Source organism: Cydia strobilella, chromosome 1 (assembly GCF_947568885.1).
Source record: "Cydia strobilella chromosome 1, ilCydStro3.1, whole genome shotgun sequence".
NCBI lineage: Eukaryota > Metazoa > Arthropoda > Insecta > Lepidoptera > Tortricidae > Cydia > Cydia strobilella.
Genome location: NC_086041.1, coordinates 9,654,567 through 9,682,414, shown reverse-complemented (window position 1 = coordinate 9,682,414; position 27,848 = coordinate 9,654,567). Strand labels below are relative to the sequence as shown.

The 27,848-nt window shown below is 36.7% G+C and overlaps 4 protein-coding genes and 1 long non-coding RNA gene across 7 annotated transcripts in view; 3 read left to right on the top strand and 2 right to left on the bottom strand.

Annotated features, from left to right (window-relative positions):
- The window catches only part of LOC134741220 (uncharacterized), a 257,435-nt gene that overhangs the window by 156,096 nt on the left and 73,491 nt on the right, over positions 1 to 27,848 (top strand). The gene's annotated exons all lie outside the window — the stretch shown is intronic.
- LOC134747042 (mucin-2-like) lies at positions 5,154 to 7,856 on the top strand. 2 transcript variants are annotated; one of them, XM_063681604.1, is made up of 4 exons: positions 5,154 to 5,308; positions 5,420 to 5,466; positions 5,553 to 5,691; positions 5,781 to 7,856. In XM_063681604.1, exons 1-4 carry the CDS (start codon positions 5,287 to 5,289, stop codon positions 7,598 to 7,600), a joined length of 2,028 nt encoding a protein of 675 aa, XP_063537674.1. In that variant the 5' UTR covers positions 5,154 to 5,286; the 3' UTR covers positions 7,601 to 7,856. The 2 variants fall into 2 exon arrangements, with proteins under 2 accessions (XP_063537674.1, XP_063537681.1); XM_063681611.1 differs by lacking the exon at positions 5,420 to 5,466 and having other exon boundaries at positions 5,155 to 5,308.
- Positions 14,233 to 16,064, top strand: LOC134747032 (uncharacterized). The gene is made up of 2 exons (XM_063681593.1): positions 14,233 to 14,330; positions 14,757 to 16,064. The coding sequence occupies exon 2, from the start codon at positions 14,760 to 14,762 to the stop codon at positions 15,102 to 15,104; it is 345 nt and encodes a 114-aa protein (XP_063537663.1). The 5' UTR covers positions 14,233 to 14,330; positions 14,757 to 14,759; the 3' UTR covers positions 15,105 to 16,064.
- Positions 17,503 to 22,816, bottom strand: LOC134747025 (uncharacterized). Its single transcript, XM_063681579.1, has 3 exons — positions 22,603 to 22,816; positions 21,890 to 22,025; positions 17,503 to 17,623 (listed from the first exon to the last, which is right to left on the bottom strand). The coding sequence occupies exons 1-3, from the start codon at positions 22,675 to 22,677 to the stop codon at positions 17,517 to 17,519; spliced, it is 318 nt and encodes a 105-aa protein (XP_063537649.1). The 5' UTR covers positions 22,678 to 22,816; the 3' UTR covers positions 17,503 to 17,516.
- Positions 23,970 to 26,163, bottom strand: LOC134747019 (uncharacterized). Its single transcript, XM_063681566.1, has 4 exons — positions 26,010 to 26,163; positions 25,883 to 25,935; positions 25,524 to 25,659; positions 23,970 to 24,085 (listed from the first exon to the last, which is right to left on the bottom strand). Exons 1-4 carry the CDS (start codon positions 26,023 to 26,025, stop codon positions 23,970 to 23,972), a joined length of 321 nt encoding a protein of 106 aa, XP_063537636.1. The 5' UTR covers positions 26,026 to 26,163.

Sequence of the window (27,848 nt, the reverse complement as noted above, 5' to 3'; positions counted from 1 at the left end):
TATAGATTTTGGGAGCGAGGCGACATTGATAAAATCATCTTCTCTAATAGGTTTAGGGATATCTCATGATGGAGAACCTTCCACGCTAAAAGGGTTTGGTAATGGTTTAGTAAATTCATTAGGTTCTATTACACTTGATATTACAGTCGACGGGGTAAGCGCCGTATCGAAATGTAAAGTTGTAGATGATTACTTGCTTGAAAAACCGGTGCTTATTGGCCAAACATTTACAGAGCAACCACATATAGTTGTATATAAAGATGCGACTAAGTTGCAATTTTTGGATATTGGTACAGTTATACCCAGTCGCAACCTTAGTGATGATAATGAAGAGCGTTTAGTTCGACTTAGGTTAAAAAGCAACAATAAATTATTTGGCGCTGCAAGTGTTAAAGCGACTACTGAATTTAGTTTTACAGGAAGCTTGCTATTAAATACAAATATTGTTGGGAGACCTAATGAACAATTTGTAGTCTGTGGAGGTATATACCAAGTCAACAAAGGGAGTTTATATATTACAGTTACACCGTGTACACTACCGTGCTTGATTTATAAAGAGTTTGTGTTTGCCCGGGGCGAAAAGGTAGATATTGTGAATCGTATTACACAGGGAGCGTCAGACATTATTACGGAGCAAAGTCAGAAAAGTAAGCAAATTGATGAATCTCAAGTACGTGTTGGTGATTTTGTAGAAGAACATGACAAGTTTCGATTAATGAATTTACTGAAACGTTATGAACATTGTTTTGCCTCGGATCTTAGCAGTTTGGGTTGCACAGATGTAACGGAAATGAAAATTGAATTAAATAATCAGCGCACCGTAGTATATCGGCCCTATAGACTGTCCCATCATGAGCGTGATAAAGTTCGCGGTATGGTCGAAGAGATGATGGACGCTGGAATCATCAGAGAATCTGTTTCTAGTTATGCAAGTCCGATTATACTTGTGAGAAAGAAAGATGGAAAAATGCGCATGTGTGTCGATTATCGTATGCTTAACTCTATAACAAATAAGGAGCGATATCCGATGCCTATTATTGACGAAGAAATATCTCGTCTGTCAGGACAGGCATGGTTCGTCACTCTTGATCTAATGTCAGGGTATTATCAGGTTCCAATCTCTGAAGAGTCTAAACATCTCACTTCGTTTGTCACGCCGGACGGCCAATACGAATTTAATCGAATGCCGTTCGGCCTTGCAAATGCACCCGCAGTGTTTCAGCGGATGATGAATCATGTTCTAGGCCAGGCAAGGTACGACAAGGCTACTGTTTACATAGACGACTTACTTGTATTTGGGAAAACCGTTGATGAATGTCTTAATCGGTTGGAAGACGTTTTACAATTGCTAGAAAAAGCTAAGTTGACACTTAATCTAACAAAGTGTAGTTTCCTTCAGAATCAAATTGATTATCTTGGCTATGAGATCAGTTCTACAGGAATGAGACCAGGTGAAAGCAAAATTAAAAGTGTGGCAAATTTTCCGTGTCCCGAGAATGTGCATGGAGTGCGTCAATTTCTAGGACTCGTTAGCTATTTCCGGAAGTTTACACAAGGGTTTGCGCAGCTGGCTGCGCCGCTGACTATGTTACTAAAAAAGAACGCGGTATGGGAATGGGGTGCTGAGCAGTCTGACGCATTTCAAAAACTAAAAGATCGGTTAATAGATAGACCAGTGCTAGCCATTTTCGACCCCTCAGCCGAAACCGAACTGCATACTGATGCGAGTAGGATAGGTATAGGTGGCATACTATTGCAGCGTTCAAACCCGACAGAGCCTTTTCAACCGGTGGCATACTACAGTCGTCAGACGTCTCCTGAGGAAAAGAATTTTCATTCGTATGAGCTCGAAACATTGGCTGTCGTGTGCTCATTAAAAAGATTTCGAGTTTACTTGCTAGGAAGACCTTTTCGAATAATCACCGACTGCAGTGCATTACGCTCTACGTTTCAGAAACGTGATTTAATTCCTCGTATTGCTCGCTGGTGGCTAGCCCTTCAGGAGTTTGATTGTTCGGTGGAATATAGAGCCGGTACAAAGATGTGTCACGTCGATGCATTATCGCGAAATCCGATACCTGCAAAAGAAACTTACACTGTCGAGCCTTTTCCATCTGTAATGTCCATTAGTGAAGAGGATTGGCTACTAACCCTTCAGCTAGGAGACTCAGAATTATGTAGGATTCGAGATATACTTCTAAGTGATCTGGATACAAAGGGGCTAGAATATATCAAAGATAATTATGTTGTACGGAATAATAAGCTTTTCAAATGCATAGGTGGGGATAAAAATGATTTAAGATGGGTTGTTCCGAAGGGTGCAAGATGGCAACTATGTAGAATGAACCACGACGACATCGGTCACCTAGGTTTTGAGAAAACATACGATAGAATAAAGAAAAGTTATTGGTTTTCCAAAATGTCTCGTTTTGTGAAGAAATACGTCGGTGCGTGTATTGAGTGCGCATATGCAAAAAAATCTACTACACGAGAAGGTGTATTACATCCTATACAGAAAGTTGACAAGCCTTTCCACACCTTACACATTGATCACCTTGGGCCTTTCGTAAAATCAAAAAAGGGACATACTCATATCTTAGTGATCGTAGACTCTTTTACCAAGTTCGCGTTTATTAAATCAGTAAGGAATACTAATACCCAAAATGTCTTAAAGATCTTAGAGGATATATTTGATATATTTCGAACCCCTGATCGATTAATAAGCGACCGAGGTAGCTGTTTCACCTCAAATATTTTTAGAAGGTTTTGTCTTAATCGAGGCATCAAACATGTGTTGAATGCGGTAGCGAGCCCTCGAGCTAATGGGCAAGTCGAGCGTTATAATCGCACTATTTTAGATTCATTAAAAGCTCTAAATTTTAACGACGATGAAAAGAACTGGGACAACAAATTGGGCAGAATACAATGGGGGTTAAATAATACTGTTCAAAAAACTACAGGTAGAACACCAACCGAAGTAATGTTTGGGCCGTCAATGGGTAGTGAAGTTAATCCAATTTTAAATGAAATATCAAACGATTTGCACGAAGTTAGTGATTTACAAACGTTACAAAAAGAAGTTAGTGATAAAATTGAAAGAGAACAACGTTATCAAAAAGAGTATTATGACAAAGGTAGGCGGCCGGCAAGAATATATAAGAAGGGCGAGTTAGTGAAAATCACGAAAACGGCATTTTACAATCAAGGTAAAAGCACAAAGCTTTTACCATCATATGAAGGTCCGTTTCGTATTGTGAAGGTGTTAGGCAACGACCGTTATAAAGTAGCGTCGATCCCAGGGTTTGAAGGCACAAAAAGAAAGCGACTGACAGTGATAGCTGCTGATCGAATGAAACCATGGATTCACTTAACAGCTCTAGAGATTAGCAATAAGGATAATGATACTGATACTGATACCGAGAATAATAAGTCTAGTGATGAAGAATGATTTGTTTGTAGCAGTTCACAGTTAGTGTTTATCGAAACGTTGATTGCTATGTTTCGGGGAAGTATTATTATTTTAGGTTAAGGCAATTTTTATGTATAATGATTCTTAGCGGATGATTTGAACTAACTGTTATCGTTATGTTGTTCACAAGAATCATTGACATATTTTTTTTTTATTTTTTTTGAATAGATTTGTTTTGAGTATTTGTGAAATGTAAACGAATAGATAAGATGACTGAGCATTTAAACCCTTCTCAACTGAATAGGGTGCCAGTAAGTCCTCGCGAACCGAGAGGCACAACCAACACCTCACGAACCGAGAGGTACAGTACAACTAATCCCTCATGCATCGAGAGGCGAATACGAGTATTTAAAAATATGTGTGATAATATAATATTATAACATTTGTACATAAGTTTATCTTTCCGGTTACTGCTCTTAAGTTTTACGTAATTGTAAAGTATTTATTTAAAATTTTATAGAGGAAAATGTCGTCTCTTAAGTAATTAATTATTTTTGTGTAACTCTAAAATGGGCCAAGTGTAAGGTTTCACCGGATGCGTGTATGGGGGCATACACGTTATCAGGATGGTCGAGTGTAAGGTTCCAAAATTGTTATTACATTTATATTGGTTTAGTTTCATGTATGTGTGTCATAATATGCAATTTATTTGAAATATTTGATAATGTTTGAACGACTCGACAATTGAGAACAAATATCAGCGTTGGCTGAGGTTCGAAAATTGGCGGGTCGTTGCCCATGGCGGGAAACGAGAAATTAAAAAAAAAGAAAAAAAAGGCAAGAAAGGAGAGGGTTGGTTGGACTAAAAGGTTTATGATTGTAACGGATAATAAATATAAGTTTGTCCTATACTTATTGTTTGGAGTTTTACTGGTTATATCTTACACTCGTACCTAAGCATACTTTGCTATACCGCAATGAATGAGTTGAAAGTTGAAACGCGGGTTTCGATTTTTTTTATACAAATGATAATATATATTTAAAAACATCTTAGGTGTCAATTAGCATAATAATAGAAAAAACGACGACATCTCTTTTTTGAAAAGTGGTTAAAAAGGGTACTCTCTCTTTTTAAATAGTTTTAGTATAGAAAGATATTGATGAAAAATAAAAATATTTAGTGAACAATAAAGATTTATTTATTATTATTATTTAGTAGTTTCTAGCTGATGATACATAATATGTGTCATTTTCAAGCAAAAGGTACCACATTATCGCTTGCCATAAGGACGCTCTGACAGGTTTTTCGTATAAAGATACAAACAATTTTCGTCCTTATGGTAAGCGACAATGTGGTACCTTTTGATTGAAAACGTCACATATACCTACTACAAGGTGTAACTACAACCAGGTACTGTTGTAAATATACCGCCAAATATGACGTCGATATCTATTACAACTCCCTATGGATACAATCACCTACAATGGCAGAAATTATACTTAACCGCTAAATTTTTGGTGTTTGGAAGACGTCTTATTTTTAATTTTTTTAACTTGTTTCGATTTCTATATTTTGTAAAAAAGAAATTGCCAAGTAGGTACTTAAATTGTGTTTATTTAATACAAGCAAAAGCCAAATTATTAAATATGGTTTTGCTTGTGTGTTGTCTCAATGGAGTATTATTATTAGATTTAACCAGGACCATATTACATTGAAAATTGTTTACCCGGCTGAAATTTATAGTTGTCATAAAAATAGTCACGATTGGCTCGGAGCAGTAAAATAAATATACAATAAAACATATGGAGTGAAGCAAAGTAAAAGCGTGTAAAACCGATTATTAGAGCTTACTACAATAAAACTATGGAAGAAAAACATGAAAACCATACTTGTAATTCGTAAGTGTAATAATTAATACTTGTTTATTTTTCGCATTATGGTTTTCATAACTTTTCAATTAATCTCTGTTTTATATTTTGACTTGGTCTGATTTAATATTTTTATTTCAGTGTATATTATTCGTACAAGTAGACCATCATGCACACACTTTATACAAGTAGGAGAATATTATGTTTATAATTGTAATAGTTGTACATATGCAACTATGCTAATTAAAAACCAACAATTTGCTTCAAATTTTAGCCACTTGACGCTTGCGTGCAATCAGAAATTTGTAACCATACGTGGATTCCTGTTTGTGGTCAAAATGAAAACACTTCAATACGACGAACGTTCGGTGACTTGTGTGACATGTTAGAATACAACTGTGATTTTAAAACAGGTTCGTCCAATTTCAAAATGGTAAACAAAACTTAATTTTGATAATATAAGTACCTAATTTATTAATTATGCCAAAAATAACTTTTTCAGTATACAGGGAAATCAGCCGAGAAGAGTGTGTAAATACAACCACTATATCAGCGCGTAAATCAATATTAATACCCAGTGATACTACTACAGCTTCATATATTTATGATGATGATGATTACCTTACTAATCTCCCTGTAAATGACACAGCACTGTCAACATTTTATTTGAGACCGCCTGACGAATCAACAGATGCTGCCACGTTTTTTAGTACAATCTCAGAAAACCCACTGATAAACGTTCTCACATATGGGTTCAAATATAGACGTCAAAATACAGATCCATTATCATCTTCATCTACAGAAAATGAGATCACTTTGTCTATGAAGTCATACAAAGCATGTACGTGTTCAACGCCTACTAATACCACTACAACGGCAAAGACTACAACAACTACATCGACTACTACTACAGTTCCAAATACTACAACGACTACTTTGTCTACCGAGGCATCTAAAGCATGCACTTGTTCAACGAATGCTATTACCACTTCAACGACACCTAGTACACCTAGTACTACACCTACTACTACACCTACAACCATTACTCCTAGTACATCAACGACTAATTTATCTACTGAGGCATGTAATGTAACCGATGGTAGAGCATGCACGTGTTCAACAACTACTACAACAACAATGGAAACGACGCCATCTACTACCACTACAATGTCTACAATCACAACACTTACTAGTAATGTGTCTACTGAGTTTCCTAGTGCAATGACTAATACAACAAAGTCTGAAACAACCCCTAAAACTACTACGACTACTGTTTCTACTGAGTCACCTAAAGCATGCAAGTGTTCAACGCCTATAATGACCACTACAACGGCAGCGACCACAGCTAGTACTACTACAACAATATCCGCCACACCTAGTACCACTACAGCTAGTACATCTGCAACCGTTACAACTAGTACCAGTTCAACTACTGTGTCTACGGAGTCGTTTAAATCATGCACTTGTTCAGCGCCTATTGATACCAACACAACAACATCGACCATACCTAGTACCACCACGTCTACTGCGACTACATTATCTACTGACGCGTCTAGTGTAACCAATGGTAGAGCATGCACGTGTTCAACGCCTATAATCACCACTACAACGGCAGTGACCACAGCTAGTACTACTACAAAAATAGCCACCACACCTAGTACCACTACAGCTAGTACATCAGCAACCGTTACAACTCCTAGTACCAGTACAACTACTGTGTCTACGGAGTCATTTAAAGCATGCACTTGTTCAGCGCCTACTGATACCACCACAACAACATCGACCACACCTAGTACCACCATACCTACTACATCGACAACCATTACAACCCCAAGTACATCAACGACTACTTTATCTACTGAGGCATCCAGTGTAACCGATGGTAGAGCATGCACGTGTTCAACATCCGCTCCTACAACAACAATGGAAACGACGCCATCTACTACAACTACAATCTCAACACCTAATACTAGTGTGTCTACTGAGTTATCTAGTGCAACGACAAATACAACAAAGTTTAATACAACTACTATGACTACGACAACAGTCGAGTCGTCAACGCCATGGAAAGGATGTGGACATCCAGGATGCGATATAGTGGCCACCTGGGCGACAACAGTTAAAGGGGAAACGAGAGACTATTATCAGATTCTTAGGAGCAAATACGGCCATCTTCCTTTCAGGAGAAGGAAACATATTCAAGCATTAAGATACACCACTCATTATCCTCCAGGATTTCCGTTTTCAAGGCCTCGACGTCGTTATCGTTTTCGTCCTTTGGGTCCTTATAAGCAATTTTATGGACATCATGTCGAAGGCTAGCTTTATTTATCTACTTAACAATGAGATTAAATTATGCCATGACGGAGATCTTGTGGCGTGGGAGCGGTAATGTCAAGGAGGGTACATTAACTGAGCACTGATTTTTATCGGATAAAACTAACATGGTGGATAAGTGCCCAATCACAACACAGCAATGTTGAGATTTGAATGTTGGTTGTAATCACACATGCATGCAAATTTAAATTATGTGCGTCTGGATTCTGCCGCATATTGACACTTTAGTGAACTCAATCAGTACAATGATATATAAGTAGTTAAATAATTTATATTCGATTTTATTATCTTTACGAAAATATTTCATTTTATTAATTTAATCGCACTTAAACTATCGTGAGACATATTACAAAATATTTAGATCAGTACGGTTTTTACTCACTATTATTTTTAGTCGCTTTTGGCGACATGTTTCGGATTCTTTGGGAATCCTTCCTCAGGCACGAGTGTCCGCGGCGGTTGTACGTCGTGCACTGCCCGCGCCGCCCGCCTCGTCGCTCGTTGCGCACGCGCTGATGGGGCGGGGGCGGGGGGCGCGGGGCAGTCCGCAGATGGAGTCGTCAAGTGAAGGTCTGGTAGGGCGGCTGTATCGAACGAAGTGAAGCACACTGCACCCACTATGTCCCCGCGATCGTCACAACACACTTGCCGCTTGACCCTAGTTATATAGGCTTCCATGCAGGTGGCAACATCCAGCCTCCGTCCCGATTGAAATTAGGGCGTCTTGCCTTTTATTAAGGGGATAACGGATAGAATTGGACGTCTATTACGCCGGAGTTTTAGCATTAGGACAATCTTCCGTTCCCATACCAAAGTCAGGCAGTTGCTGCGCTCTCCAAAGGACAAGGACCCACTGGGGAGCCCGGGGGTATACGAGATGCCTTGCGATTGTGGTAGGGCGTATGTCGGTGAGACCGGAAGGAATGTCTCCACTAGGTTGTCGGACACATACGCAGCGTAAAGAACATGGACACCAGGAACTCAGCGGTGGCAGAGCACGCGAACGATATAGGCGCGTCCCATTTCATTCGTTTCGATAAAGCGAGATTACTGGTACGGGAGAAATGTTTTGTGCCGCGTAAGATTCGCGAGGCGATTGAAATTGCACGCCGCCCTAATTTTAATCGGGACGGAAGCTGTATGTTGCCACCTGCATGGAAGAATCCGAAACATGTCGCCAAAAGCGACTAAAAATAATAGTGAGTAAAAACCGTACTGATCTAAATATTTATTCATTTAAGTTTACATAGATTACAATCAATCATAGGTTCAGTCAAATATCATACAATGATTAAGTACATACACGAATCGTGAAATAAGTTTACGTGTTTATTCTGTGAGGATAATTTTCACTAAAAACGGTCGAATTGATAACCTCCTTCTTTTTTGTAGTCATTCATAAATGACGAGTGTCTTTGGTACCTACTAATTTAATATACCTAGTAACTTATATCTTGTGAGTAAATAAATGAAGGAAGATTAGATAAACTGGAAACTGTAGGACAGAGAGGGTAGGAGTTAAGAAAAGGATTTTTCATAAATAAACATAATTTCAAATATTGAAATTATTAAAACATTGGATGATTATTTTCTCCTAAAAATATCTAACGATAATTCGAAATTTCAGTACTCACTTTTCGATTTTGACAGGGCTACATTATTCTTCTGAAGTCTGACTACATAAAATTCTTCCTGAAAGTATTCTTCGTAAGTAGGTATAGGTATATCCTCTAAGCAATTTACTTCTGGGTAGCTACCTACAAGGTGGTGTGACTGGTGTGTTTCTCCACGCCTTACGATATTACGAGTATACTATACTCGTATGTTATTAGCGGCGTGACCTCGTTCGCATTGCATTGAACTTGGCCAAGCAAGTTGTCGGTTTAGATAGTTCATCTCAGAGAAAACATTCTGGCGACGTGATGACGCCACGTACTGTTACCGGGTGACGGACTGATTACCAAAAATTAAATTTTATTAAATATTTAAAGCCTGGCCTAAACATGTTACGGTGTAATTTATAATGTAGTTGATACTTGAAGACCTCTATTCGTTTTGAAAGACCTAACCTACGACACTCCACCATTAAAGTGAAAAAAAAATATCCCCACTTTACATGTAAGGGAGATACCCTATCTTTTTTTGTTTTAAATCTTACATTACACCTTATGATTTAACAAAGTTTGATGTATATCCAATAGGAGTAAGTGCATCGGCTTATATATTACTTCGCTTCGTAAAGACTAATTACTATTACGTGCACTAATAATGGTGTCAGTACAGCGGCGGTGTCACGCACACGAATTCGACCCAATCGTGCAGTCTAACGCCACAACGCGATTGGTTGGTTTGATGAACTTGATGAGTTCGTATCACGCGCGTGATTGGTCGCAACTAGTTGCGTTAGACTGCGCGATTGCCGCGATTGGCTCGAATTCGTGAGTGACACCGCTGAACTAGCAGCATTCTTAGTGCCCGTAAGGCTCGTCTTTATTTATAAGCCAATGAGTAACCCCCTTATTCATAAAACTTTACGTGCCTTAAACTTATTTTAATTATGTTTTATCCCTTTCTTACAAATACATAAGTCTAAATGGCTATAAAGACAAACGATTCATAGCTAGTAATGCGTTTATGAATAACGCCATAAGTGTTTATAATTTGCTTAATTACCTTAATTGAATTAGCAAATTGGTCTATTAGTACAAGCCGTTCCGGGTTTGAATTCCGATCACAACATATTTCAAGGTCTCCTTGGAGATAAGTACGATATTGCGGATGCGGATAGTGCCTTTATCTGCTAAAAATACCGTTCGACGACGTATAATAAAAATTGGTACTTAATTAAATCATCATATGGTGTTGCATAATATAATATTTGATAAAAATTCAATGTCAACAAAACTACGCCATAGTTTAAATATCTAATGGTCAAGGGAAGAGGCAGTGTTCCAAGAACTTGACTCATATCAAAGATAGATATAACTCCGTAATAGATGTATACAGTCTAAGGAAAAAACGTGCCTCGAAAATCAAGAAAATTTGATTCTCGTTCAGAGGGCTCTACTAGCTTTGGCTTACTGTCGTATAGATGGCGTTGACGGTTTCGTTTGTTATTTAACAATTTTAACGCATATCAGTGAAAGAACATGGGTCAAAATCATAAAAATAATTAATGCAAATAAAAAAAATCATTTATCCATATTTAAATACATTTTATCCTATTTTTATAAATATTTATTTTTAGTTTTAAAGTGTGTCGACAGATGGCAGTGAATTTACTGGGGTTACAAAATTTACTATGACAGTACCGCTCTAGTATAAGTTACTCTATGCTCATATCAAAGCATATCTCACACCTCACAAGTTCAACACAAATGACAGTGTAAAACACAATGTCATGTGACCAAAGAACGTAGCCACGGCATATAATATAAATTGTAGCGTCTCCGCGATATATGTCATGCAAGTTGATAACAGTTTGCAAGTCTAGTCACTTCCCAAGTCCGCATAATGTATGTATGTAGGTATATATTATAAAAGTGAACATGCTTTCTGCAAAGTTTTCATCGAGATGATTCATAATACATAGTACATTACGATACAAGTGCGAAAAGTAGGAATCCTTCGGTAGTGTTTTATTTTAATTAATCGCCACTCGTTGCGAATTACCTATTTGCACAGTACTTGGTCCTTCAAATTTTCGACATAGGCACCTGCTAATTACCGCACTTGTAAAGTACTATGTATTAGCATGAAATAGGGTAAGAGTGGGTATTACTGCGGATGTATTACTGTGGATTTTTTAGTCTTATTTTAATTAAACGATGTCCGAGTTATTATATAAAATCGGGCAAGAACATGTCGGCCATGCTCAGTGTAGAGTTCCGTTAGTTACCATTCTGTTAGAATAGGCTAAACGGGGGCTATTAGTAAGTATCATCGTATCGAATTTAAAATATTGTGAGACATACTAACTTTAAGCAAATTTAAGCTACTTACCTCGAATTTTATTTTATTACTTAACACTTTCATGCCGTTTGTTCCAACAGTGGTACACCTCTTGTAATAATGAACTCCTGGAGTAACGAGTGGTGACGAGTTATTTAAAATGTGATAGGACAGGACCTAAAAATATATATAAAAAACATCGAACATAAGCTTATAATACACTTTACAATACACGGCCCGCAGCAAGGGCTCCAGCCCTTCCTGGATGGAATAATCCATTATTCCATCAAAGGATAAGTTCAGAATCAACTTTTTAATTCGATTTAAATGTTGAAGCAGCAACGGGAAATTATATCAATTGCCTGTAAGTGGAACAGGCAGCTTCTATGTGCCTATTAATTACATCTCACAGACAGGTCAATATAAAAGGTATGATTCTTCTCAACCGTATTTGGCCTAGTTTACCGTGCGCCGCATAATTCACAATGACCCGCATACCATTCAAAGCTTCGATACATTTTGCATTTCAATTCGACTGCCTCTGCGGGTACGAGTAAGTAACGGTATACCTATGGGTTTGGTACACAGTATATTGATAGCAGCAACAGTAATTTGAAAATGTATATAGTATATTCTATTCGCAAACACTACGTACAGACTACACAAGGCAGCACCTACTGTCCCAGCATGAAATAAAGCAAGTTCAGTGCTACTGCTTGAGGCCGCATATGCGTTTGCGCAGATTCACGTGACGCCGAGCGGCGGCCATGGACCAGATACCTCATTAATTGTTCTTGTTATCACCTGATTATTACTATGTTGATTACACTAATTGTTATAATCTGCTCTTATTAGATCATTGCGAAAATATTTAGTGTTAAACCTTCATCGTCTTTTTTGTAGTTTTATTGGTACATGCTTTTATCGCCAACTGTAGGCACTATCTTTAAACAGGTACTCATCGAGACGATTCTCAAAAATCCAATCAAAATATAATTTATCGTGGTTTATCACGAAGAGAAGCTGTACCCAAAAATATAAATAAGACTATAAAGAGAGAGGTTTAACTATTATTCAAGTAGGCATATTACAATGCGCTTATGAACATGAACGTCAAATTTTAATAAAGCTACGCCGGCTCGCGGTTCTAACCCTACACCTCTGCCTCGAGAAGATTTAAATCCCCCCTCAATTGGAGGAGGGTATCCCAATATGGCACCGGCAAGAAACTCGGCGGGACACATCTTTTCAAAACATTACATCTTATAATTAACATGCATTACGAGTAAATAAGAAAAAATACAATTTAAATTACTATATTACTTATCTGGACTGGAGATACATGTTGAGAAAAACATACGTATAATGTGATCTGTCACATTGCACTTAAGTATTTTTATGTACTCGTAATACTGTAGGTATAGGTATAGGTACCTACAGTATTAAGACTCAACATGTAGTCCAGAAATATGAAAACCCTAGCTCTAAAGTTATCAAGGGTTTTATTATACAGGTATATTGTAGGTACTTAACTGCTTATTAGTTCTATCAACGGAAATGGCATCGGCCATCAATAAAACGAGAAATGGAAAAGGGGTTTATACTTGGTTTTAAACGACGAATACGACGTTTCGTCCACTAGATTATGCAGATAGCAAGGCGAGCTACAGTGACCCAATTGTGAGATTAATCGAATGCCGGCATTCTCTAATTGGGTTCGGAGAGGTAATCGATTGCATGTTCAATAGATTAATCAGGGCATGGGTACAGGTGCTACTTGTATTTCTACATACAATATATATTAGAACTGATTAATTAACTATTAATAATTTAAAGATTACCTTCGTGTTTGATTAAGACAAATTAATTTTAAGATATGTATTTTTGTAAACTTTTACATTGAAGTGTTAGCGGTCGTTGTCTGATTTGTAAACAATACAAATTGTACAATTACAATTGTATTTAAATTCTTCTTAAAGTATTTCTCAGGTTTGATATTTAGTGGAATATACCCTTGAATGAAATATTATCAAATTGTGTAAATATAGCTTACTAACTTTTGCACGCGACTTCGTCTGCGTGGAATTAGTAATTTGGATACCTTAATTTGTAAACAAATCTACTTTTTATTCAATCCTCCTTTTCACCCCCAAAAGGGATGAAAAAAGGAAAAAGGAAGGAAGGGAGGAAGGAGGATGAGGAAAGGAAGGAAAGGGATGAAAGGGGTTTATTCCTCAACCCACCAACGGAGCGGCAGCTGACGTTCACGAGGGTTCATCATATTTAGCCGTTAACCGCTATACGAGTTTTCGCCTGGGAGGCAATGACTGACGAAATTTGCGCCTGGCTCGCGGGGATTGGGAAAAGATGGATGGCTTACATACGTAAACGGTATATGTATATCTCTGGAAAGTGGGGGAGATGACTTGTATACATACTGAATTCGTCTATGTATTATCATTATCACACTCATGCAGTCAGTCCGAACCTAATAATTGTAAGGAAGTGGCATATAACGGCTACTAATAAAAACTAGTAACTGCCTATATAAATCGCGGACCGTATTTAACAGGTTACATAATTAGCAATTATTTTGGTTATTAAAAACATGCTTGCGAAGAGAAGATTTGTAGAATTCCCAAGTAGGTGGAAGTGGTCCCGGAAGCTCGGCGGAAGGTCAACGCAGGCTATATAATAGTCGCAATGCAGGCGCGGGCGCACTCAGTACGACGCGCGTTGTGACCGTGATTTTTGTTTTCAAAACGTAAGTGTTTTGTTTTGAATTGATTCGAGTTTAAAATCGTGATTTATGTTTGTTTGGGTTTGCAGTGTTCTATTTGACAGTGATATTAAAACCCACAGTTGAAAGGATTTTTCATTTGTCTCATCAGCGTGATTGTTTATATCAGCTTTAAATCCGAATTCATAGTACCTATGTAGGCTTATATGATAAATAATAATAATAATGCTGAGACGATAAATTGCAAAGCAGTGTTGACGTGTAAGCCATTAAGGTCTTCCAATTACGAACTTTTTATCTTATTTCTTAAACATTTACGTATTTCTTGCTACGTTGAAATTAAATAAGAAATGAATAACCTTTTTCACTTATTCAGAGAAAATTTCTGCTATAAGTGGTGTGTGTATCTATTGAATTAATCAGTAATAACTCTTGTTCTTGTAATTTTAGATAATGCGCTGCTTAATTTTCCTTGCCATCGTGGCCGCAGCTCACGCGCACCCTGCGCTGATCTTTACCCAGGCGCTTCAGCCAATTGGAGTTGAGTACGCTGAGAATGCTGGTCCACTTGTCCGCCCGCATCCCGCCGTCGAACAAAACGCCGCCCAGGACGGCCAGCTGCCGCGTGAACTTCTCAAGTCTCGAGACTTCTATGACAATCCAACGATTGCTGAAGGTCTGGCGAGAGAGTCGTGGTTCACCAACAAGGAGATGCAGGTCGTTGAGAGGGAGGCTGAAAAGATCCCTAGGGAAAGGATCTATAAAATTGTGAAGAGCGCTGGCTTCTTAGATCAGTAAAAGTTATTTATGATCGTAATTACGTCGCTCGGAATGTTTGCGATGTTAATTATTTCCTTCACAAGGTCTGAACTATTGAACCAGACTTTAACTCAAATGTCAACTATAGTCCTCCTCATCGTTTTCGATGACGGCGACCCTAAATAAACATTATAGACGTTGTCTAGCGTGAGCCCTAATGTGGCTGGCCAAGCCGAACTTTCTACTCTATTGCACGCGTGACAATAAAATAAATAAATGTCGACTAATGAGTTATTGAAGGTATCAATAACATGCCATCATCTTAAAAGTCTTTATTACGTAGGTAATTATTTTATTTGAAATGTTTGCCATTTAGAATAATGTTTAGTGTTTATTGTTTTTTTGCATAGCATATGGAATTAAACAGTTTTAAGTCATCAAGAGTCAATAGATTTAGTAAAGTTGTACTTTATTGTGTGAATGTCCTTTGTTTTTTGTAAATATCGTCACCGCCAATATTTAGTACTTAACTTAATAATGTTTACTATAATAATGTTGTATTTAAATATAATTAAAAGATATAGAGTCAATTTTGTACAAATGTACACTCCTACCAGTACTTACGTAGTACCTACAGAAACTTGTTTACATGCAGGCATATAATTTAAATGTTTATGTAACTAATTATAATTTAGGAGTGTGAAGGTAAACATGCCCTTATGTTATTTGTTTGTAAGTTTCATCGTTGTATATATTTAAATATTTAATGCGATTTTATTTAAGTATATTGATTGATTATTAGGTACTAAGTATAATTCAGCTGCGTATTATGCAGGTATTGTGTAGAAGGATTTGATTATATTTTTATATGACTTAGTTACATCGAAAACAAGTGTTTTTCATATGCGACGAGAGTAGGTACTATTCTGGTTGTTTTTGGGTCGTATGAAGAGCGGCTAGTATCAACCTGTAGCCCCATAAAAATACAATTCTTCTTATAAAACTAAAGCTGTGATCTCGAGCAATAAGTACATAAAAGTAAGTTATTGTTCTTAAATAAAAATAAAACGAGTTATTTGATAAATCAACTGCTTTTAATTATATTGTAATAGTCACTTTAAAATTAAATGTTTTCCTTACACGAGTAACGTAGGTATTAAATGGAATGATGATGGATGGTAGATGGATGATCAAATCCAAATGGTGGCCGTAAGGGGATTTTTTTATAAATTACGAAGTCGATTTTTGTGATAAGATGAACTTCAAAGATTTATAAAAAGCCCATATCCAGCTTTATTCAAACCCAAGTCAAATCTGAAGAAACATACTAAAGCCGTTTTATCACGGAAAAGATTAGTCTAGGTACTTAGGTAGTAAGTAATATGTGTTAAATAAGGAACTATGTTGTTTCGACCAACGGAAAATGGCCCATTTCGTAATTTTGTATAAAGTGCCCCAGAACGGCAGCCGGCATACAGGTACTCAAAAGGTACCTTTAAACGGTTTTGACCGGTGTATTTTTTCTTTTTGCTCGAAATAGTTATGTGTCACATAATTGTTTACTGGTTCTGGGAAAAATAATAAATAAAATTTAAACATTATCAAACGATTATCACTGCTAAATCAGTGTGAAAAGGAGTAGGGTAAATCATAATTTATGTAAATATACAATTATTGGTAAAAAATATATGAAATATCTTACTACCATCAGAATTTTACATTATCTGTGGTATTTTGTATTTGTTTATTATATACCTATAATAAAGATTTTAAATACATATAAAATAATTGCAAACCCCGAAAAATATCGCCTAAATCACATACTAAAATCATCAACTTTCCAATTTTCCCAAATTTTCCGCCATTTCATCTTAAAACAAATGTAATTTTTTCAAACTTAAAAAAACATTGAATAAAAAATCGGAAAAGTCGGAAGCGGTTAATTTACTATCTAAATAATTATACAAGAACAAATCGATTTTAACTAATTATGCATTAAATTCTTTGTTTTTGTTGTGTAGGCTTCATCTATCACCATGCATTTAAAGGTACCCGACAGTTAAAGTAGCATTCCGGTACCGGTATCAATACTTAAGGTCCACAAACAGGCCCAATCGGTACCTTTAAAAACGATTTTGACCAGGTATCCGACCGATAAAGTTTTCCGTCACCGATTTCTATACTTTAGTTATCCAAACAAGCTTCCGGCTAAACGGTACCTTTATAAAACCAATACATTTTATGGGACAATCTTACACAGATGGACCAGTTTATCAAACAAATTAATTTCACAGTGTTTGATGAGTTTCCCTTAGTATCTTATTTCGATAAGGTATCTAATAATCTTGAACGTCGTTCACGTAATTTTCATAACACACATCATACAACTAGTTTCTAGTTAGAAGTTATTAGGACTGTTCCTTCAGGTATGACTGGTATGAGCGAATGAATTCATACTTTGTTGATTACATCGCAACCCTCGCCATAGGTAGGCCTCTTGAATGACCTGCCCCTCTTGCATGTAACCCAACATTCGTGTACTGGTTTTTGAACAAAATCTGAAAAGTATCAAGAGAAATCTCGTCGATAAACCGCTCTTAATAACACGCACGAAGATGTACATAAACAACACTTCATAACCTGACCATCGACGGACGTTGTCTTTGCAAAACGTTAAAAAATTAAGTCAATTAACAGTGTAACAATTTTTAAAGATCACATTTCAATTAATTAAATGAAAATAACCAGGCACAATGGCACGTAGCATTATTGTGAATAAGGCAAATTTTGAGGTAGAAACAATTGAGATTCCTAGTGGCAATTATTAAGGCCGGTAGGCCGCTATACTATACAGTCAAGAGTGCACACAATATCTTACTCAAAAATATGTCCCATAGCTCTATGTCGGCGAGTTATGAACTATGGGACATATTTTTGACTAAGTTGTATGGATACCTACACATTTTTACCTTTGACTGTACGTATCTGTCGTGTAAATACATAATGTCATATATATTTAATATCATCTAACTTAAATAAAACAAAGTATTAAATCTTGATCCATTGGATTTGACTTTGAAGAAGTTATGTTGTGAGTAAACACGCAGCATTTCGAATATTTGTTTGTGTAACGATATTTGCTTTTATTCTGCTAGCACAGCCTTGCATTACGCTAACTTTGTGGCAACAAACGATTTCACAATCGCATAATAGAGTGCCTGTTGCAAGATTTGCTTTACAATTGGTTTTAATATTTTTAATTTTAAGTAAATAATTACTGTTTTGTGATAAAATATGAAAGGTACTTAAACAATTTCACACAAGTTGATTGCAGTATTTGCAGTCGATATTCACAAGCGAATAACGCTAGTGTTTTACGACAGTACGAATGGAAATTGCCTTGCACGTACCTGTATGACATGTCACATAATGTTTTACAGTGATAGAGACCCATAATATCGCACGTGTGAGGGAAAGTGGTACTTTCTGTGCCTGCAGAGGAACACTTACTACACTATAGGTAAACACTTGCACTACCTACATTGTACATGTACCACGTTAAATATATAAAATGGTTTTGTTGATAGGAGCTTACATGGTTGGTTTTTCGATTAAATAAAACACACTGAAAAGAATGGAACAAAACCATACTGCATGTGTTTTTCTCAAACTTACTCGTATAATTGATAGGTATAAATAAAACGGACTTTCACAAGAACCCCGCACGTAAAAAACACAGACATTTTGTCTCATTCAGATGTGTACTGCCTACTTGTTGTAATACGATTACAAAGAAATAAAAGCTATTTAATTTTAATCATACTGCTGAAGAAACATCCCCAGAGTATTCAGGCGTTGGCGTCAATGTGGGCGTTAGACTGCCCAGTATAAAATAAACTTAGGACTTTGTATGAGTGTTTCTTACGAACAACGTATTTCATGGAAATTAGAAATATTTTATAGCGGACTTGAGGTCTTTTTAGAATTGCTCATGATACGTAGAGGATATTATGTCATTACAAGACTACGACGTCATTCCTAGTACATATATTGTAAGCTTAGGAGTTGAAAACCGAGATAGCTTTTCATTTTAGATGATATTTATAAACTTATTGCCGGTACCTACTGCAAATTTCTTGGAAAATCTTCAAAGCTTCACGGAAAGTCAGTTATTTTAATTTAGCAAGAGAGCGGTCGTATGCCTCTGACAAGTTTCTAATAGCGTTACCCATCCATTCATCAGACAATCACTTATCTTTCTCGCTAAACTACTATATAAGGAATATGGATAACAAACATATTTATATAATGATTTACCACAGTTACTACGATAGTCCCTAAAAACATTGTATGAAAATTACATGTGTTGTCTCGGTAATAGTCGTCATATATACTACTTATACATATATACCCGACCCGTATACATATATACTACTTGCTACCGTCAAATTATGGTATTGGCAGTTTTTAATAGGGAAGATGGTTTTACTAGACTTATATTGACCGGGATATAGACCGTGATTACCTTTTGTATTATTTGTGAGCTCCCGATATTTCGACGCAGTTACATGCATCATGTTCACGGGTGACTGAAGATAGCGGGTGGGTGTCAAAGTTGTGTAGACAGCGCTCTGTCTACCCTCATTCTCAAAAGGTAATCACGGTCTATATCCCGGTCAATATAAGTCTAGTGAAACTAACCGTGAATCATTCAAAACTCTAAGATGGTTTTAACTTATCGGCAACTTGGGGACCAGTGATCCAGAAGTTAAAGCCAAGGGATCTATCTTCGGGTGTGTGCGCGGATGTTGTGTGTTGTGTATCGGACTATAATTAACTTTTATGTGTAGTGGGTGGTTTGAAAATGTGATGTCTACCTCAAACTTTAAATGCACTTTTCGTGGGGTAGTCACACAAATCTCTGTTTTGACATTTTGCTGGGACGTCAGTTAGCCGCGACTACGACCAGTGAAACCTGTGTCGAAACGTCGATAAATAAAGGTAACAAAATAAATTCGCGATAGACCCGTTTCTAAATGTAATTTAATATGTGTTCAAACCGCGAAAGTTTTAAATGTTATTTTGGCAGTTTTTGTTTTAAACACTTGAAGATGGTGGATAATGAACCGTGACTAACATGGTACGGCCACGGACGTTAATTGTTAGGCCTTAGGGTTCAAACTTATTTGGTTGTTCAAAACCTACATTACATATGTTTCGGATAGGAGGTACGAACACAATATACTGTTCTTAGAGTAGGCCAAAGGGCGCCATAAGCCATTAAAGATTCCATATATCTACTCGAACAATTTCGACCCGTACCGCCGTGATTCGGGTGACCTAGTAGATTATAGTGTCTGCCGCGAATTCAGAAGACGGTGGTTCAATTCCAGCCCTGAGTACTGGTCTTGGTCACTTTTTCTTTCGTATATGACATGTATTTTAGTTTGCTTACGCTATGGTACCTACATATGTCCAATCTTTACATAATAAACATTACATAAGTTATACCCGGATAAGACCGGACTATTTTTCGGTGAGTTGGAAGGACGTCACAAAAAAAATTATTACGCAATTCTCACTAACTTTTACCTGTTTACCTAAAGCAAATGATAAAAAAGATAACCAGCCTTTATTATTAATTTACTCAATGCTTCTTAATAAAATAGTTTAGTAGGAATCTACACTCAACGTTGTTTAAAAAAATTTTTTGACACCAAACCAAAAAACTTTTTTGGACTAAGATCGGACTAATAGCTAATTCCAAAGCAAGGATAATGTCCGGTCTTTAATACAAATATTTTATGAGAATAAGGTTTATTTTCCTAAAATTATGGCGGGAACTAACTTTAAAAAATGTTAAGTAGTTTTTTAATCCGATCTTACCCGTTGGCTACAAATTGAGATTTTGTGGTTCTCAAAGTTTTCTTGGTAAAGGGTTTAAGACCGGATCCTACAGTGTTATCTATTTTATGTCTTAGAATATTAAAGTACGTGGGAATGAGAATACAGCAATAGCGTAGTGTGTTAATGAATTTGTTTTTAATAATCAACTTTTAGTATATTATCAGTCAAAGTATTTCTACTTCGTTAACTGTTTTATCAATGTTTTTTGCACATACAGTTTTGTGCAATATAATAACAGTTAATAAGAAAATGAAAATTAGGGAAAAACTATACCTATTATTGACTAATGTATATAGTATCTGTGAGTCTCTATATATAGATTACTGTACCAAAAGGTTGCGTAAATTGCATTATCTTTACGCTACGCTACGCTCTTATTATAATTTTGTGATTTTTTCTTATACCTACCGATTCTGCAAGTACACAATAAAATTGACATTCGTACATTATAAGGTATCCATTACTTTAATGCAAACATACATGTAGGAAATAAATACTTACATTGTTACTTATTGTTGATTTAATATTTATTTGGATTAGTTTTATGAGTTACGAGTAGTCATAACGTGACCGTAATTTAATTACTTAAATGAAATGATAACCTTAATTGATTTCTTGCGTTACTTGCGTATTTACTTACATAAGTATGTTAAAATTGTCACCAAACACATACTAATAATATGCCATTGAGAAAAGATTGACAACCATAATCCGATAAGCCTTCCGTATAAGCCTTCGTATGCCAACTTTAAATAAACAAGCTATTCCGTCGTATACGTATACCTAAACTTCCTATTATTTGATTTCAATTATAACTACTATTATCCGATCTTACCCGGGTATACCTTAATATTTGAATAAACCCTAAGTGGCTTATCAATCAAAGTACATTATATTAAATCACATGGTAGTTGTACCTTTCCGGCTGTCACAGTTGAACTCGTGCATGTCGCAGGTGTCGATGAAGGTGCGCAGCTCGCCGCACGAGTCGATGCCGCACATCGGCACCTGGTCGTGGCGACAGATGTCTGCTATCTTACATTCCTCCTCCAACTGAACAGACAATATTGTCCCTTTTTAAACATTTCCATATAACACACCGTAAGCAATTGGGTGTTATTAATTACCAGTGCTGGATTCAGATACTTTGCATATCTAGGTAATGGTGCATCCCTGTCTGGGATCATCCTTCGGATTCGATCCGCCCCCTAGATAAGACGTTCCTTACCAACTGATTCTGCACTGTTCGTTCATTATAGGCATAAAAGTAAAACTAAGGCAACAAAGTAAAGGATATGACTTGCCAACAGTTAACTAATAAGTATTAGCTTAACTTAGATAGATCATGAGAACAGTGATTAAGCCAAGTTTAATGAGCCAACACTGTAACAAAAGTGGGTAAGGTAGTCAATTAGTTCTCTTGGGATAAAGCTGAACTTTAATGAACTAAGTGTGTTTAAATAAACTTAGGTTTCCACGCTTTTGATGTACATTGAAAGTTTGTCTTTTAAGTTATAGGTAGGTAGGTACCTCCTTAGATAGGTACGGCAATAGGTATTACAATTTTAAATAATTGAACCAACGAAACGAAACGAAAACCTTATGAAAACGTGCCTATTGTTATCTTTACCTTGGATTTTTCAATGTGTGCGTTGCAATGGTGAGTTATCAGTGTACAACATAGCAGCTGAAGCAAAGTTAGCATTTCTGCTCATGTGCTCTTCATGTTTATTTTCCGTTTTACAAATGTTTGCTTTTCCGCGGCGGCCTCAGTCGGATCATGGCGATGAAATGTTATCGATCGTAATAAAATATACTGCTTCAAAACAAGCATGTACTAACTGGAGTTGCAACGATTTATCAGAAGTACGTTATTTGACGCCGTATAACTACTATAATGATCCAATTTCCACGTCATACCGTCTTGGTACCTATTCGAAGTTTCTTTTGAATATTTGTATTATGTACTTATTTAAAACAGCAAATTACATTGCATAGCTGCCAGTTGACTAAAAACATAGCTCAATTGAGCTACTGTTTTTATTCAACTGGCAACTAATTAGTTATAAGTGTAAATCTAGAGAGGAACGGTTATATAAAAAAACCGGCCAAGAGCGAGTCGGACTCGCCCAGCGAGGGTTCCGTACTTTTTAGTATTTGTTGTTATAGCGGCAACAGAAATACATCATCTGTGAAAATTTCAACTGTCTAGCTATCACGGTTCATGAGATACAGCCTGGTGACAGACAAACAGACAGACAGACGGACAGCGGTCTTAGTAATAGGGTCCCGTTTTTACCCTTTGGGTACGGAACCCTAAAAAAACTACCTTATATTCGCATTACTTAATTTGACATACAGTCGCTATCAGTACCCGTACCATGAGTCACTGTGTCAAAACTGACGTGTATGCTAACGTCTACGTAATTTAATTTCTATACATCTCGCTTGCAGTAATATGCGAGTACGAGCGAGATGCATAGAAAGTAAGTTACGTTCTCGATAGCGTTTATGTCAGTGCCAAACTTTGTGGCTACACACGATATATACGATCGGTGAAGGTGCTCCAACATATCTGAGCCTGCACTTTAATGTTTCAGAATAGAGGCTTTGTTCAAATATTTACCTACCTAATAATATTATTGAATCTCCCAAACTAAATATTTAACTAATTCTATTCTCTTAAGGTCAGTTTAATTCTGAATGGCTACGGCCGGGTATCAATAACCGCCACTTGCACCAACCCACCGACCAACCGAATAAACCGTTAACCCAGTGTCAAATTGTACTGGTAACTATGGTAACTCCAGGTTTAACCGGTTAATATTTATATGTATTTAGTCATCATCTTTGTATCAAAGTCCAGTGTGACGTTGTAAAATGACTAAGTAGGCGTTGGATTAGATTTTTAAGGCCACGATTAAAATAAGTAAGTAATATTCAGGTTCACAGTTGTATTGAAAATTAGCTGTTGGTACAAAATAAAAGCCAATAATATTAAATTCTAGCATTTTTATTGTCTATATTGCAGTTGGCGTTAAACTCGGGCTTCTTGAAGGAGCGTCCGCGCTTGCACGTCACCCAGCACTCGTGGATTGGCCGGCTTTTGTAATCTGTAACACGGCCGTTGATTACACAATTTGTAAACTTTTCATGTCTATAATTACCAATAATTGCGAGCAAGCGAGTTGCCAAATACCACAATTCTCAGAGCATTTTCCACGGACCGATCAGCGCTAGCGGTCGTAACATATTAATATCATAACATATTGAGTTTTGACTTTTATGTATTTTTTCATCCTTATCTATGGCTTTTTGGGCTTTGTCCCATGTCTAATAATTTACCTGTTTTATTTTCTGTAAGACTTTGATACAAGCATAAAGAAGAGTTTAATACTACCGACTTTAAAAAAGGCATTTAATATCTTAGTATCTACTTATAGTCCGACAAGAAATTGTAGAATAGTACATTATGATACAAGTTGGTCATTACACACGAGGCGATATTGTACGCGCGAGCTGTAAGCGAGCGCGCAATAAGAAAGCCGATGTGTGTAATGACCAATGCACACGCGTTTCATACGACGTTTTTCAACACAGAAAAGCAACAGAAACAACACAGCGAGAAAAAAAAGAAACTTTCATATTAATCAAATTTTAATAGTTAAAACAGTTAGTATTGTGTGTTTCATCTGTCGTACTCGTACTGCCGGCCGGCCCTCGCTCGCCCCGGCCGCGGGCGGCGCGGCGGGCGGGCCGGCCGGACCGCGCACTGCGCAGGCGGGCGCGCCGGTGCCCGCCAGTCCGACCAATTAAAGAAGGCTCCCTTTCCATGCATATTATTAGCAATCAGTTAGCTTCTTAACTCAGTCGGATAATATAATGAAAAAGCACGAGTGGAATAATACACTGAAAGAGCACGCGTGTTTAATATCTAGGATTATGAGCCAAAAATCGGTGGAATAAAAACGTCGTTTTGAGCAAGTGTGTTGAAAAATAAAATGAGGGCGCCACTTCCTACAACGTAACTATCACATTTTTGACTTAATATGCTTAAACATGGCAATAAATTAGTATGGATTTTTTTAAGTTCCATTTTATTTAATTTTTTCTATTTTATATCGCACTATAAATAAGTACTAAGCTCAGCTATGTGAGTGGCTGCTATTATAGATAAACTAAAAGAAAGCGGTCGTAGATGGTACGGCCACATAATAAAACAATATGATATATTTCCTGTTAAATCCGTATTAAATATCTATACAAAATACATGGGAAGTGGAAAACCTCCCAACATTAAAAGGGAGATGAAAGCACAGAACATAACCCATATGACAACCCAGGCGCGACCCCAGACTAGGACTAAGGGAAGGAGTTTTGTACACATACAAACCACATAATATACTTGATTGTACCTCTCTGTAAGGGAAGGAGTTTCGTACACATACAAACCACATAATATACTTGATTGTACCTCTCTTGCTGTCGCAGTGTGGAACTAAGGGAAGGAGTTTCGTACACAAACAAACCACATAATATACTTGATTGTACCTCTCTTGCTGTCGCAGTTGAACTCGTGCATGTCGCACGTGTCGATGAAGGTGCGCAGCTCGCCGCACGAGTCGATGCCGCACATCGGCACCTTGTCGTGGATGCACAGGTCGGCGATCTTGCATTCTTCCTCGTGCTATATGACCAACAGGCATTAGTCAGCCTATGCTGTACTATTGTTAGAGAATTAAAATTATCCATTTAAACGAAATAAAGGGTCGTGTGTGCCGCGTTTTATTATAATTATGTGTCTACATTTTTTTATTACATATATATATGGCAGTTATTTAACTCATTGAGTACCTACGTTATCAAAACCTAAGTTGTCCTGTTACACTTGTAGAAAATGCTTTCCGTACCTTTATAGTTTCACTGTGTGCGACGACAGTGGGAGCGAGATATATTATTATTGCTGAAAACAGAATAAATTCACTTCTTAGTATATAATTCAACATTAAGTGCGTCGTTATTCAGATACCTACTTACCTAATAATATGACCATAGCGCAGCTTCATAATATTAATGATCATTAAGTTACAATGCCCATACAACGCGTGCAACTCATAACTGTAGTGCAAAGTTACAAATACAAGATTATTGCATTTCAGTGCCAATAAAAACTTACGATCTGCAAGCAAATCATTTTCTATTGCGTTATACGTCTCTATTTCACTTCGCATTTTTATTGCATTAGAGATCAGAGACGGCGATAGCTGTAAGGGTGCAAAGATTGCATGTCTATTGAAGTCTCTTCTCGTCGTGTTTTACTTATTTCTATTCGTTCGTTTCGTTCAACCGTTCGGTCGGAAAGTGCTACGACATGTCATCTATAGCATGCATACATGGGAGCAAAGACTTAATACATACATACATAAATACTTATTTAAAACTCTTTTGGTGCGAGTCTGTTAATTTGACCCTCAAATAAAAACGGGTCAGTTTGGATAGCAATACAGTAGAGTAGAGTTAGCAGAAGAGCGAACGAAGTGTCCTAAATTATCTACACACGCTTAATTTATTATCTTAACCATAGTTGTGTTCAGATCATTTTGGACACTTAATCCGCATTGGTACTTCTGCTGCTGACTGTACCTACGGTTGTCACTGTGAGGAAGCGTAGCGAAGGCTATTATACTCGCAGCCATTTACTAGAAAAGCGTATCACAGCTCCTAATTTCATCAGGAGCGCTTAATAACGCTAAATCACATTCTATGATAGGTACGAAGACTTACTAGTTTTGATATTTTTAATGTTTTTATTTTTAAGATTTATCTTGTTAGTTAAGTTATATTATTATATAAATTATTTTAAGAACATGTTTTTGTACGCCAAGAGGCAAAACATAGTGAGACCAATTTTATAATTCTATACACCACTGTAACAGTTTTACTTATGTTTTACAAATAAACACTTTGACTTTGACTTTGATCCTTGAAAAAAAGCACGGTGTTTTTACATTTTTATTTTTTTATTTGTTTATTTAAGCCCCATTTCATCAGGGTCAATTTAATTAATTGGTACGTAATTATAATAAATATGCTTTTAAATAAGAATATGCCCTACACGTTTTTTTAAATGTTTACACTGTAGGTACTTTAGTATTCGTGAGGTCAGAGGCGTAAGCAAGCTCAATTTAATGTTTTGAAGTTATAAATAAAATAACAGTAAGGTGACAGTTTTATTCACACGTAGATAATGCAACTATTTAATACCTCCATCTAAAACAATGACAAGGCAAGATACTTCGTATAGAGGTTAACACTTTTGATTAATTGGCTAATTTATTTTTGGGTTTGGGTGTGTGATACCTGTCAATCAATTTATAGAAATGACGACAGGCAATTATGACTTTCGCATGAGGACAATCTGAAGTGAAAATAATAGTTGAACCTTGAATCAAAGTTTAAAGGTATTCTAGAAATCAAAGGGGTCACGTAATTACTAAACAAGCACGCGCTCAGTCACGTGCGGCCGAGATACAGGTGACCTTTGAATTTCCCAGGACTTCATTTGATCCGACGCGGACGTGGGCGTTTTCTATTTATACGGTAGTTCAAATTGAGGAGTGTCTTTCCAAAATGGCTTATTTATGTATGGTATTTATAGAGGAAAAAGCCCTTTTGAAAACACTCCTCAAATGTTAACAGACAAGTGACTGTCTTAATTTGACATGGTAAGTATATGTTTATGCAAATGTAGTGAGATTACCCCCTAAAAGCTTTCATAGAAATCGTAATTACGATACTTCCAGTGACGAGCGGTTCTGCGTCTTATAATAAGCTATATAGCATATTTCAAATATTAAAATAGGTACGTTTATTGTA

Excerpts from the sequence above, each read along its gene's own strand:
- LOC134747042 (XM_063681604.1), top strand. The coding sequence starts at position 5,287 with ATGAAAACCATACTTGTAATTC. Across the intron at positions 5,309-5,419 it reads GAAAACCATACTTGTAATTC|TGTATATTATTCGTACAAGT; the intron begins GTAAGTGTAATA and ends TTTTTATTTCAG. Across the intron at positions 5,467-5,552 it reads CATGCACACACTTTATACAA|CCACTTGACGCTTGCGTGCA; the intron begins GTAGGAGAATAT and ends TTCAAATTTTAG.
- LOC134747032 (XM_063681593.1), top strand. The coding sequence starts at position 14,760 with ATGCGCTGCTTAATTTTCCTTGCCATCGTGGCCGCAGCTCACGCGCAC.
- LOC134747025 (XM_063681579.1), bottom strand. The coding sequence starts at position 22,677 with ATGCTAACTTTGCTTCAGCTGCTATGTTGTACACTGATAACTCACCAT. Across the intron at positions 22,026-22,602 it reads CACACATTGAAAAATCCAAG|TTGGAGGAGGAATGTAAGAT; the intron begins GTAAAGATAACA and ends TTGTCTGTTCAG. Across the intron at positions 17,624-21,889 it reads CAACTGTGACAGCCGGAAAG|ATTTTGTTCAAAAACCAGTA; the intron begins GTACAACTACCA and ends GATACTTTTCAG.
- LOC134747019 (XM_063681566.1), bottom strand. Across the intron at positions 25,660-25,882 it reads CACACAGTGAAACTATAAAG|CACGAGGAAGAATGCAAGAT; the intron begins GTACGGAAAGCA and ends TTGGTCATATAG. Across the intron at positions 24,086-25,523 it reads CAACTGCGACAGCAAGAGAG|ATTACAAAAGCCGGCCAATC; the intron begins GTACAATCAAGT and ends GCCGTGTTACAG.